At 63.0% G+C, this 12413-nt stretch overlaps 2 protein-coding genes across 3 annotated transcripts; one reads left to right on the top strand and one right to left on the bottom strand.

Moving 5' to 3' along the window:
- Positions 1 to 12: 12 nt before the first annotated feature.
- AAMP (angio associated migratory cell protein) lies at positions 13 to 9469 on the bottom strand. Of its 2 annotated transcripts, none has more exons than XM_067570115.1 (11): positions 9305 to 9469; positions 8414 to 8566; positions 7448 to 7567; positions 6964 to 7103; positions 5495 to 5639; positions 5075 to 5158; positions 4473 to 4588; positions 3555 to 3649; positions 2984 to 3074; positions 2284 to 2438; positions 13 to 1699 (listed from the first exon to the last, which is right to left on the bottom strand). In XM_067570115.1, the coding sequence occupies exons 1-11, from the start codon at positions 9390 to 9392 to the stop codon at positions 1624 to 1626; spliced, it is 1263 nt and encodes a 420-aa protein (XP_067426216.1). In that variant the 5' UTR covers positions 9393 to 9469; the 3' UTR covers positions 13 to 1623. The 2 variants fall into 2 exon arrangements, with proteins under 2 accessions (XP_067426216.1, XP_067426215.1); XM_067570114.1 differs by having other exon boundaries at positions 5495 to 5672.
- Positions 9470 to 9747: 278 nt separating this feature from the next.
- PNKD (PNKD metallo-beta-lactamase domain containing) lies at positions 9748 to 12217 on the top strand. The gene is made up of 3 exons (XM_067529449.1): positions 9748 to 9906; positions 10424 to 10634; positions 11058 to 12217. The coding sequence occupies exons 1-3, from the start codon at positions 9786 to 9788 to the stop codon at positions 11239 to 11241; spliced, it is 516 nt and encodes a 171-aa protein (XP_067385550.1). The 5' UTR covers positions 9748 to 9785; the 3' UTR covers positions 11242 to 12217.
- Positions 12218 to 12413: the final 196 nt, after the last annotated feature.

The raw sequence follows: 12413 nt of genomic DNA on the forward strand, positions 1-12413 counted from the left end.
TGTCGGACTGGCAGGTCTCTGCAGGGGATGCGGACAGCAGAGGGGGCGGCAGACACAGGACAGAAGCAAACTGCCAGGAACCTGGCCAGATCAGAGGCCATGGGGCAGCAGGCAGCGAGGGGGAACAGAGTCCTCCTGACATCAGGACCCCTTCCCCACCAAGCCAGCTTCTTGGGCTGGGCCACTGTGGAAGGTAGCCAGCTAGCCACCCCTCCCTGTACCGCCTGAAGAGGCTCCATCTGCCCCCTCGCTCCTGCCTGGAGCTGGCACCTCCCTTCCAGGGCGAGGAGGAAAAGCGACCACAACAGCCGGGCTACACGGCCCCTTCTCCCTTATCTTCACCTCTCCTGGCCTTGTCACTCTCCCCATCCCAGGCAGATCAGCCGCCCTCCGGGCACAGCCCCCCACCCCATTGCTGGCCTGAATCAATGACAAGGGAGCCTCCCTCCCCCACCCGCTGCAGGTGGTTTGGGTCCGTAAGTCCCTGCAGCTCCCAAGAGAAGCAGCAGCCAAGAGACACACCCTGCCCCACAGCAGGTGAGATTCTGACCCACAGCCAGCCCAAGCTTTGCTCCCCCTCGGACCTGGCCCTGCATTCCCTGGCCCTGCCAGCGGGAGGCTGGCCCAGGAGTCAGGGAGCCCCCCTGGAACGCTGGAGAGCCGGGTTCAAGTCCCCACTCTGCCTAGGCGATGTTAGCCAAGCTCTCTGTGCAGTGGGGTAAGAGCCCCACCCTGTCTCACAGGGGAGGGAGGATGGATGCATTAGGGAGGGGAAAGTGGTGAGGCCAGGCAGAGACGGGGGCCAGAAATGTTCCCTAAATCCAGGCAGCACGCTGGAGCCAGGTACAGGGGAAGGGTTTTGGGGAGCCAGCCTCGCTCTCAGGAGGCCCAGGAAGGTTTGAGTCATTGCTCCCCACCCTCCAGCAGGCCCAGGGTTTGAACGCTGGGGACGGGATCTTCCAGAAGGGGCCACCTGGTAAGCAGGCAGAGCCCCAGCCGGCTGCATTTCAGCGCAGGGCCGAGATCCCAGGGCGCCTTCATCGGCACCACGGTTAGAGCAAAGCCTCCTGTGGGAAGCTGCCTGCCTGCCCCGCAGCAAGCTCACCCCTGCACGGACCCGAATAACGCCCAGCGTGGCAGCGCACAGGAACCAGCCAGCCCTGCAGGGAGCCAGCGGTTGGTACAGCCCTGGGGGCCTGAGAGAACTGCCTGGCCACGCCGCCTGCAGAGGGGAGAGAAGGAAGAGTCCTACAGCGGAGACAATTCGGGGGACTCAAGTTCCCACAGGGTGCCCCTGGAGCATCCAGGCAGCGGAGGGCAGATCTGCTCCCCCCACAGATTATCTGAAACAGGAGCTCACAGGAGCTGTGGGGAGATGTGGGAACAGGCAGGCGCCAGTAAGCGAAATAATTTATATAATTAAAACATTTCATACAAAACCCTGGGATTAGCCCAACACCTCAGGGGGCGGAGCAATAACTGAAGGATCAGGTGTCCCCTGCACGGCGCACGCCAGCCGCCCACCCCCGGGTTCCAGCCGTGGATGTCTCCATCTCGCTTCGCGGCTGGGTTTATTTTGTTTCCCCTATCCCACAATGCACTGCTTTCCAGGGACCGATGCTGCTAACGATCCGGACGCTGCACGCAGAACACTTTGGCTTGGTGATCCCCGGACGTTGTCACCACTATGGAGGCGTCCCTGGGAAAGAGACGGGCGATCGGGTTAGAGAGGCTATGGGGAGAAAGGGCAGCCGCCCACAGTTCTGGGGTCCGGAAAGAGAAGGGGGGCAGAGATATGAGTGGCTAGCTTCGTGGTAGCGGTCTACGCACCTCAGCCCGTCCCACAGGCTATTCCAGTCCAGCCTCTACTTCCCTCGGCTCTGCCAGCATCCCTCCGTCCCAATCCACGCAGCGCGCAACCCCTCCCCGTTCAGCACATGCTCCCGTTCCTCCAGACCCGGGCGTCGAAGATCAACTTCCCCCACTTCCCGGATGCTCCCAGCCACTCCGGAGCATTTGCTGCCCCTCCCGCCGTCTCAAGGGGCAGAGAGCTGCTCTCACCCCAGCCTGACAAAGCGCCGAAATGCGGACCCCGAGTGTGATCACACCCATCGCCGCTGCTGTGTTGGACTCAAGCCGGCGGGGCTGGGACAGCTCATGGTTTCTGAGCACAAAGCTCTCAGACTTTATGTACATGGAAACCAATTCCGCTTCCCCCCTCCCCTCCCCACCCACCCCAGCCGGAACACCAGCACCCGGGCAGATCCTGCCTCGCCCACTCACTTGTTGATGGCAAAGTCCAGGATTTCGGCTGAGTGGCCCCGATACTCGCTGATCATCTTCCCGCAGCGAGCGTCCCACAGGCGCACGGCCCCGTCCAGGCTGCAGGTGTAGACCACGGCCGAGCTGTCCTCCCACAAGAGCTGCACGATACCCGACTGCAGGCACGGAAGTCAGCGAGGGCACCCGGAGGCCAATTACTGACTCCCACCCCACGGCCCCAGCCGCTGGGATTCCCGTCGCCCATCCAAGTGCTGGCCTAAGCTACACAGGGCAGGGCCGGAACTGCCAAGACACCTCGGTGACCCCACAGGACAAGGACACGGGCTGGCTCGCCCACAAGGGGCCGGCAAGGGCAGCCGTCCTGACACACTAGGGGGATACAGACCCCACTCTTCTGGCTCGGTCAGGGCTGAACCCTGGCCCCATGGAGAAGGCAGCAGCATCTGGAGGTTAGCGACCGCCTTGCGGGAACGAGGTTTTACATCGAGATCGGCCCAGAGCCCCGCTGGGAGCGGCCGGCCCCAGCCCACGGGGACAGCCCCGGGCCCACGGACGGGCAGGAAAGCACGCCCGCCGAGCAGATCCGAGTGTCCTGATGTTCTATGGGGCAGCCTGAAGCCTCCAGGGGCCACAGGGCAGGGAACTGCCCCCCCCCACACACACACACCCCCACAGCGCCACCTAGTGCCCAGCCCCTTACCTCGTGCTGACACCTCTGCCTCAGGCTTTGCGTGGGGATGTCATAAATGGCCAAGGTCCCGTCCAGGTAGCCCACAGCTGCCAGCGGCATCCTGCCCGGGGGAGGGGAGGGGCATGAGAGCGAGGCACGGGGGCGCCCTGACCCCCAGAGTGCCACCTCAAGAAGGAAGGGGGGAGGGGCCAGTTTACCCGCCAGACCCCCTCTTAGGAGCAAAGGTTGGGGGGGAGGGGAGAGGATTTCGAAGGAACCGGCCCCCCCGCTTCATTGGCCGAGCAGCCTGGGTGGGGGGCGGGGCTCATCGACAGGCCCTTACCCAGAGCGGCGGCGGGATCTACAGAGGGGACAGGAGACAACGGCACCCTAGCCCCCACCCGGCCTTCGCCCGCCCATAGCAAATCAGCACCCCCTACCCTCTCCACGCAGGTGCTGGGGTCGCCTCTGCCCACTGCTCCGCCCCCAACATCCAGCCAGCCAGCCCCCACCCTCCACATCCAGCCCCCGCCCCCTCAACATCCAGCCCCCCAGGCCGAGCGGGGAGGGTTCGCATTTCCCCCGCCCAGCCAGGACTCACACATTGCAGAAGCCCAGGGACTCCACCGAGTTCGATTCGGCCTCCTCTGCCGAAGGCTTTGAAGCTGCACTTTCCATCTTAAACACACAGACCACCTGGGGCAGAGAGGAGACACTCCCCGTCAGGCCCAGTGGGGTGGGGGCCTGGGAGCCAAGCCAGCCTCGCCCCCACCCCAAGGACAGGAGGGTGGTGATCCAAGACACCCTGGAAGGACTGGGAGAGGAGCAGCTCCGCAAAGTTCAACACCGAACCCGGGCCCCACTGGATCCATTATGTCCCTAGGGAAACGAAGGCCAGCAGGGATCCCACCTGGGATCTCCAAGCACGGGCCTTTTACGCCTGTGCCAAAAACCCAAGTCGCCAAGAGACTGCTGAGGCTGCTAAAGCCGCGGGCGAGCACATTATTCCGCTGGCGCCTCCCCTACTCCAGAGCGGAGGCCCTGCAAACACAGACCAGGCCATCCTCCTTCCCCAGTAACCGAGGAGGGGTTCCCATCAGAACCCGAGACGAGAACCCGACTGGGCCAGAAGAGCCGGCGATCCCACCCCGCTGCGTCCAGCCTCCAGCAGCCCTGAACCCCAGTAACCCCTCCGGACAGCCAGGGCAGCGTGGCGCCTTCATCGAGAGCCGTCTCTGCTGGCAGATCAATGCCAGGGCAGGCACGGCCCGGAGGGGGAAGCCAGCGAGACCAGGCAGCAGATCAACGATCCGGGAAGCAGAGCGAGACCAGGCTGGGACAGACCCGGGCAGCTCGTTCCCCCAGAGCGGCAGGGCCACAGAAAGGGAGACTCGTTTGGGGCAGCGAAATCAGTACAGCCCCTTCCCCAGTTTCGGCCGTGGAGCAGCAAAACTCCCAGGCGCGCTGGCTCAAGGCCCCCCCGCGCCGCCACTCAGCCCGGGGCAGGAAGCAGCCTCACCTTGCCGGAGGCAGAGTTCACCAGCTTGGTGTGACAATCCACGGACCCCGTCATGACCAGGCTGCCGTCTTTATTGCTGGCCACGCACGTCAAGGGGCCCTGGTGCCCATCCTGACCTGAGGAAAGTCCACAGCCAACGGGAGGTCAGACGCCTTGACTGCGAGCGCCATGTTCCCGCCCCGCCCGAGGGAGCTTGGAGCCGGCGAGCGCCCAGCCACGCCAGCTCTGCTTTTGCCCCTCGATGACATACGGCCTCCCTGTGCCCTGCGAGGAGAAGCCGGGCCCCCTCCTGCCAGTGTACAGATCTGCCAATGCAGAGACCCACCAGAGTCTCCACCAAAGGGCGTCAGAACCGCTTGGCCTGTATAGACAGGCTCCCCGCGCCCCTCTGATGGCTATTACCTGAGTCCAGGGGCAGGGGCTGTTGGACCCAGCCACCCCCCATCCCGCCCCGTGGTTCCTTTGGTGCAGACCCTGGTAAGACGGAGCAGCTTACAGGAACCCGACCCAAGGACCCGACGCTCTGCACTTCCCAGCTAGCAACGGATGGCGGAGGGTTGGAGGGGCGGGGCGGTAAAACGGGGACACGAGCCCTTCCGTACCTTTGAGAACGTGGAGCGAATTTCCCTGCTTCAGGTCCCAGATCCGCACTGTGCCATCCTCATAGCCAACCACCGCTCGCTTCCCTGGACAGAGAGAAGCACCGGAGCCGCTTGTTTGACCCTCCCCTCCCACACAACATGCCCAAAAGGGAGCAGGAGGCCCTCCCTGCCCCCCATCCTTCCCACTGCACACCCAGGGACACAGGCAAAATCCTCGCAGGGCTCAGTGACCCCTGCCCTGCTGGCTCCATAGGTGCCCCCTGCCTGCTGGCCGTGGGGCGGTGGAAAGGACATACGGCTCCCAGTCGGATTAGCTGGGGGATGGCTCACCGGCAGAGCCAGTGACCGGCAGGGCAGCCCCACGGCCTACTTTCCAGGCCCAGCATCCCCAAAGCCCTGCCCCCAGCCCTCTGCCCTCACCGTCAGGAAGGACCCTGCCGCAGGTGGCGGGGCAGCTCGGCCCCTGGAAGGTCTTGCACTCGCCGCCGGGGATCTTCCACATCCAGGAGTTGCCATCAGCCGTGCCCGCCAGCAGGACGTGGGCCTCAGGGTGCCACTCCATCCACTGGGGAAAGAGGGAGACCGACGGAGGGGGATGCTGAAGAGGAAGGAACAGGCCCTGGCGGAGATCCACAGGTTACAGGCCTGGCTCAGCCATGACGGGAGGAGCCAGAAGTGGGGCCCACAGAAGGCAATCAAGGCTGGGCACATGGGCTTCCTGTAGGGCCGGGTCCATACCACCTCCCCTGCCAACGGGCACAGGAGCAAGGAGACGTGTGCAGCCGCACCCGGGGATGCTGCCCCGACTCCCAGTCTCCACAGAAGCAAGAGGTCCACGGGCAAAATGTGGGCAGCGCTGCCTAGTAGTTAGAGCACGGGGGCTTCTGGGTTCTCTCCAGGCTCTCTCTCTCTCTCTGACTGGGTGACCGTACACAAGTCACTGCCCCTCCGTGACTCAGTTTCCCCAGCTGTACATGACAGGATGGCGACCCATCTTCGGAACATACGTTCAGATCTCCGGGTGAACGCCGCAATGTACAGCGCGTGTCAAGCGTCTAACTCGCTACCTAAAGGCAGGGGGCTGGAATCGTTTTTGTAGTGGGGGTGCTGAGTCAGTGAACCGAACTGTACATCCGGGAGATGATGGAAGCCATTTCAAGCCAGAGGAGGCAGCAGCCCGCCCAGCCCCAGCCCCTTTGCCTAAAGGGACACAAGCTGCATTCATGACACGACCCTCCTCACCTGCGTCGGTTACGTCAGCTAACCAGAAATGTCTAGAAAGGTTTTAAAATCCAGTTCACTGGTACAATCTGCCTAATCCCTGCACATCTTCACACGTTGGCACAGAGCTTCGACTCCGTCTGAGAACACCCTGACTTTCCTTTGGTGACGTTAAGAGGAGGAAGAAGAAACACAAAGGAGGACGTGTTCTCTGATTGCTTCATTCAGGGCCCACGTATGGCAGGAAAGCCACGTAGGGAAACCCACCCATCACGCAGCTCCTGAGACAGCGAACGGATGCTACAAAGCCTTATGGAGCAAAATTCCCAGCGGCTTCCAACCCAGCAGTCATTTGGACAATTCTGTGTTTCCAGGGCCTGACCCATATGTCCCCATCCCCGGTCAATTTGCCAGCACAGCACGCTGCGGTATCCTTTCCACTTCACGCCAGTGGAAAAACAGGACAACTGCTCAGCCTGGGAGAGAGGAACTAGACCGGTCAGCTTCACCTCCTGGAGAAGATTCCCCGGTACCTGCCTGTGGGCTCCTCACACAGGCTGAGGTTCTACGTGGTCTCTCAAAAAAAGAAAAACGCTGCTTTCCCCTCCCCGAGTGGGCTCCAGATTCCATGAGCCATGTCCCTTTAATTCCCTCTCCCCGCTTCTCACCTCCAAGTCACCCACTTCAAACGACCAGATCTCTTCCTTGGTGTCCACCCGCCACACTTTGATCAGGCCGCTCATGTCACCCGTGGCCACATATGTGGAGTCGTGGCTGAAACCAGCGCAGGTGACAGAGTCCTTGTGACCTGAGGAGACAGCAATGGGGAGCAGGGGATGGCGATTTGGCCAGCTTAGGTTAGCTGCTGCAATTAAGACGGTTAACATCAAGCCAAGCAGTGAAGATTATCCATAGCAGGAGGATGGCTCCAGGCACCAACAGCTGTAAGCCATTAGTTTTCTTTGTACAGCTCGTCCTCCCTAAAGATCCCAGCTCTCTCTCTTTTTACCCACCACTGCAATGCAGCTCTCTCTGGGGAGGAACATGGCAGTTGTTTAACACCACCTAGTAACACCCCCCAAAGGAATCAAGCCACAGCAACCAGGAATGGAAGCAAAACGACAGAGAATGGCCCAACTCAGTGCACCTCACCTGAGCATTCAAACAGGCGTTCGCCGTCGCTCAGCCGCCACACGAAGGCCTTGTCGTCCTCTCCACCCGTCACCGCCAGGGCATTGGTCTTGGGATCGAGGCTCACGCAGAAAACGGAGGCTTCCCGGGAGAGAACAGCAGTGAGAGACATCACATGTCAACCACACAGCGAATGCCAGCCTACTTCCCAACCTGCACTTCACTAGGGTTCAACCCCAGACCGGCTCAGGAGCGGATCTGGATAATTCTATGCCCAGTGGCCATCCAAGACCCAGGACAGGAGGTGGCAGCTTACAGAGTAGAGGGCGCTGGAGATTCGTGCCATCGGGATACGCCAAGGGAACTCTTCTGCCACATTCAGCATCAGCACAGCGGGAGCGAAGGGAAGGGGTGATCTAGTCGGCCAGCAGGGATGGCAGGCTAGATGGCGGCTGTCTCAGGCAGAGTGGCCAGTTTGGCGAGCAGAGAAGAAAACTGGCCCAGGACTGCCCAGCCCTTCTTTCAGCTCCCACTTGTGAGTCAGTTTTCAGCCATCCCCAGCCTGGATGGAGAAGCTCTGGCTACTATGATCAGCCAGCAGTCACTAGTGATCAATTCAAGGCACGGTGGGGAGGAACATCTGGTCTTTGTGACCAGGAACATCTGGTCTTAGCAGACAGACGGACACAACCCCACTAAGAAAAGCCAGGAGCCAAGCCGGCTCAAGGGGACTAAGCTGATCAAGCCCTGCCCCATTTCCTGTGAGGGGTGCAGAGATCACCCCTCACCCTGGCAGAGCCAATCCACCAGACAAGAGCCACTCCACACACTCCCCCCTCCTCCCCCTCAGCCCAGATGTAGCTGGAGCAGCGGAGCTGGGAGAAAGCTGTAGCGAACATCCGGACAGGAGACAACACGTGTGCGATGTCAGTGCAGTGATCCCCCGACACCCACCGCTCCTGCACCTGGCCCCTGCCCGCAGCTCACCCGAGTGCTCGGAGAAAGTGACCTCGCTGTCATCCTGGGCTTCCATGCCCTCCACCCCCTCGTCTTCCTCCTCCGTCTCCCAGGCCTGGTCATCCGCCCCTTCGACAGCCTCCTCCTCAAAATCCACATCTTCCATCTCATTGGCCAGGTCATCTGCGGAGGCAAAACAGGGGAACGTGAGCACCAGGGGGGGTCTCACTCTGCCCTGCCCCACACTGGACACTGGATGCCCAGGAGAAGCTGGGGGACGGGGGGCCCTGTCGCGAAGACCCAGGTCACCAGCCTGCACGAGGTGAGCGAGTCTCAGTCGACCCGACGCAGGACAAACCTGCACGCCACCGCATCCAGCGTCCTCGCTGCCGGGCCCCGGGTCGGCTGAGGCCAGGACGGCCCGTGGAGACCGACCTGCCCTCCGGGCTCCACGGGCTGTGGCGAGGGGGCTCCCGGGCAAGGCGCAGGGGGGTGTCCCGCTGCTCCTGGGGCGGCTGCTTTGCAGGCCAGGGACAGAGGATCCGAGCTGCCCCCGTGCAGGGACCGCCCGGCAGCAGCAGAAGGGGCGGCTCCAGGATCCGTGCGGGCAGCAGCGCACGGGGAAGGGGCCGCTTGGCAGACTCCCGACTCCCCTAAGCCCCTCGGGCCTAACTCCCCTAGGTTCCCCTCCGGGCAGGAACCCCCCAGAACCGCCCCCCCCCCCGCGCCCGACTCCCCTAGGCAGGGCCCGCCCCGCGCCCAACTCCCCAAGGCCCCCCGCGCCCGACTCCCCTAGGCCCCCGGCGCCCCACTCCCCTAGGCTCCCCCGAGGCAGGGCCCGCCCCGCGCCCAACTCCCCTAGGCCCCCCGCGCCCAACTCCCCTAGGCCCCCGGCGCCCCACTCCCCTAGGCCGCGCTCACCGGGGCCGGGCGGGCCCAGCTCCACCACCTCGATGATCTCCTCGTCCCCGTGGAAGTGCAGCGCGCCCGAGGCGCCGGCGGGCTCCATGCCGGGCTGGCTGCGCTCGGGCCGGGCCGACCCGCTCCGGACTCCCCGCGCCGTCGTCGCCCGACCTGCAGCGGGGGCTGCTGCTGCTGCTACTCCACACGCAGGGGGCGGGACGCGGGAGGCTCCGCCAATCACCTCGCGGAGCTGGGGCGCTCGAGCCAATCAGCGCTGGCGGCGCTTGGAGCCCCGCCCCTCGCCCCGGGCCGCGTGACCCCGCCGGGCCTTCTGGGAGTTGTAGTCGGCCCGGCGGATGAGGGGCGAGAGGGTCGGGTCGGCTGGGAGCCCCGGCTCCGCCTCGCCCTGAGCATGCTGGGAGTTGTAGTCGTCGCGCCGCAGGGACTTCTGGGGGCTGTCGTTCCGGGTCTCGCCTCCCGCAGCGCTCTGGCGCCCAGCATGCACCGCGGCTGGGCGCGCTGCCTGCCGGGACTGAGGCGGACTGTGTGTGTGTGTGTGTGCTCCTCGCGGGCCGGAGCGACGAGCGGCGTCATGGCGGCGGCCGGCCGTTGGTTGCGCGGTAACGGAGCGGCGGGGGGGGAGGGGTGGCGCGCCCCTTGGGCCCGGCCCGGCTCGGCTCGGCTCGGCTCGGCTACAGGACCGCGACCGGGGCCAGGCCCCTCCCCCCACCGCCCGGGGCCAGGCCCCTCCCCCGCTCCCTTCCCCCCCCGTCCCGGGACCGGGGCTAGGCCGCTCCCCTCCCCCCGCCAGGCCCCTGCCCCGCTCCCCCTGCTCTCATTGCCGCCGGGGGCAGGGCAGGGCAGGGCAGGGCAGGTGAGAGGCTGAGGTGTCGGGGGGTTAAATACCGGCCAGGCCCCTTTGGGCCCCAACCAGCGCGGCGGGGCCCCGATCCTGAACTGGGGCCCCCGGGTGCTGGTCTGAGACCGACGCGAAAGGATTCTAAAACGGGAGCCTGCTCTGATGGGCGCAGAGATCCGCAGGGAACCCCGCCTCGCCCCCTCCCCGCGCAGGGCCGGTTTGTGGCCGGGCCGCGCTCTCTTGGCGTTCGGGATAACCTTGCTTTCTGTCTTCGGCAGGGTTTTTCTCCGCTGCTCTGAGCCGGGCGGCGTGCGTAGCCGTGACCCGTAGACCCCTGGCTCAGCTCAGTGCCAGACTCCTCCATGGCGGCGGCCGAGCCCCGCTGGAATTACGAGCCAAGCCGGAACCGGGCAGGCGACTCCACGGAGTCCCAGCCTTCACCTCTAAACGGAAAGACAAGAACGCCATGAAAATTATTGCTTTGGCCTGGTGAGTCTTGCTAATCACTGGTCGTCCCTGGCACGCTGTGCGGGCAGGCGTGTCGTCAGCATCAGCGTCCCCTGCTTAGACATGCCCTCAGACACGCGGTGTTGGGCACATTTCCTCACACAGTCAGCTTGCAAACCCCTATAGAGACAGCTTGTTCAGGCCTCGGCATGCCATGGGAGAGTCTGGCATCCTCTCCAGTAACGTAAAGAACAGCACGGGCCATGCCTCAAAGAGGATCTGTATTTGGGGATACCAGAGCTGGAATTGGGGAGCTACAAGTCAGAATTGAGGCATCGGCAGAACTGGGAGAAGCCGGACAGCACCTGCCCTGAGGCAGCGCAAGCCTCTCGCTTTGACTTGCCCTCTCCTGCCTGTTGGATGCTGAGCGTCCTGTAGTTTAACCGCAGCTCTGGTTTCCCACAGGGCCGTCGGCTTCCCCTCTGGTATAACCCTTTTCGTCCTGACCAAGCGCCAAGTGGACAAGAACCGCCTGAAGCAGCTAAAGTCTCGCCAGAAGATGAAGGAGTCCAACGTGGGGGACTACACGAGTGAGCGGTACAAGAGAACCTCGGTGGGGCCAGTGGGCATGACCAACACCAAGGCCTAGTCCTGGGACACAGAGCCGAGGAACAGAGACTCCCTTCCTGATCCGAGCTCGGGGACTTGGAGGCAAATCTTCTCGACGCTGCAGAATGAGAAACTCTATCCTGGTGTGATTGGTCTGGGGTGCTAACAGCACGTCCGTATGTATGAGTCCCTCCCCTGGGCAACCGTGCTGCTTACGTCCAAATCCCTCTGTGCCCTGCTCTGATTTCTCACCTTGCCTCTGTACATTGCGCACAGCTGGTGAGGGGCAGAAGTGAGATCCGAACTGAACCTTCACCTCAGAGAAACCTGCCCCTGGGCAGTTATCGCCCCGAGGGCAGCCATAGGAAGGGGAAGTTGCACCAAGTGTCCTGAGCCATCAGCAGCGCTGCATGGAGATCTGGCCCAGAGCCCCTCCACGCTGCATATGGGGGTGAGGGCAGTTACCACTTTTGAAAGGCTGGTGGTGGGAGATGGGGAGAGCTTGCTCAAGCCTCCACAGTATCCCTGCAGCGTGGTGGGTAATGCTGCTGCGCCAGGAATCTGGCTTGGATATTGCACGGGGCTGAGGAGCTGTGTTGAATAGGGTCCAGCCCCATGGTGCCTGACCGTTATTCCAGTGGATGCCAGCTGTGAGGGGCTGTATGAAATGAGACGGTGAGACTTAATCCTGATCTGATTCAGGAGGTAGCTGTGTTCCTCCTCCAATCCACATCACTATAGTTAAACCTCCTTGTTGACAGCCTCAGCTGAGGGGCTGGGGACTGCATGTGCCCCGGGGACCAAGCTCCCCTCTCATTTCTAGAGATGGTCTCTGTGGGGTGGGCGCATGTCAGTGGTTTGGAGTGGGTGTGCTTTCTCCGCCTCCAGCATCTCTGGTCTGGGCCTGGAGGATTAAGGACCCAGGGTGTGACGCCCACCACTATCACTTTCAAACAAGCATGAATGAAAATCAAAAGATGCAGGATGCTTGCAAAATTACACAGTGTTTCTCTTTATTGAGTGCAACTTGTCTGTGTTCTTTGGTGCTGGGAGCCGACCGCGCCTCTCCCGTTGGCTGCAGCATTAGAAGATAATACAGCTTGTGCTCTACAGGCATCCGTCACACCCCCTGCTGCACGGACAAGGGGCGACTCTGAGCCTAGGCTGGTGGTGTGCGGAGGGGGCTCCAGGTCTGTTCTGCAGGGGGGTCAG

The sequence above is a fragment of the Emydura macquarii genome, unplaced genomic scaffold (genome assembly GCF_026122565.2).
Source record: "Emydura macquarii macquarii isolate MOO-44397 ecotype Brisbane River unplaced genomic scaffold, CSIRO-AGI_Emac_v2 contig_2988, whole genome shotgun sequence".
Lineage (NCBI taxonomy): Eukaryota > Metazoa > Chordata > Testudines > Chelidae > Emydura > Emydura macquarii.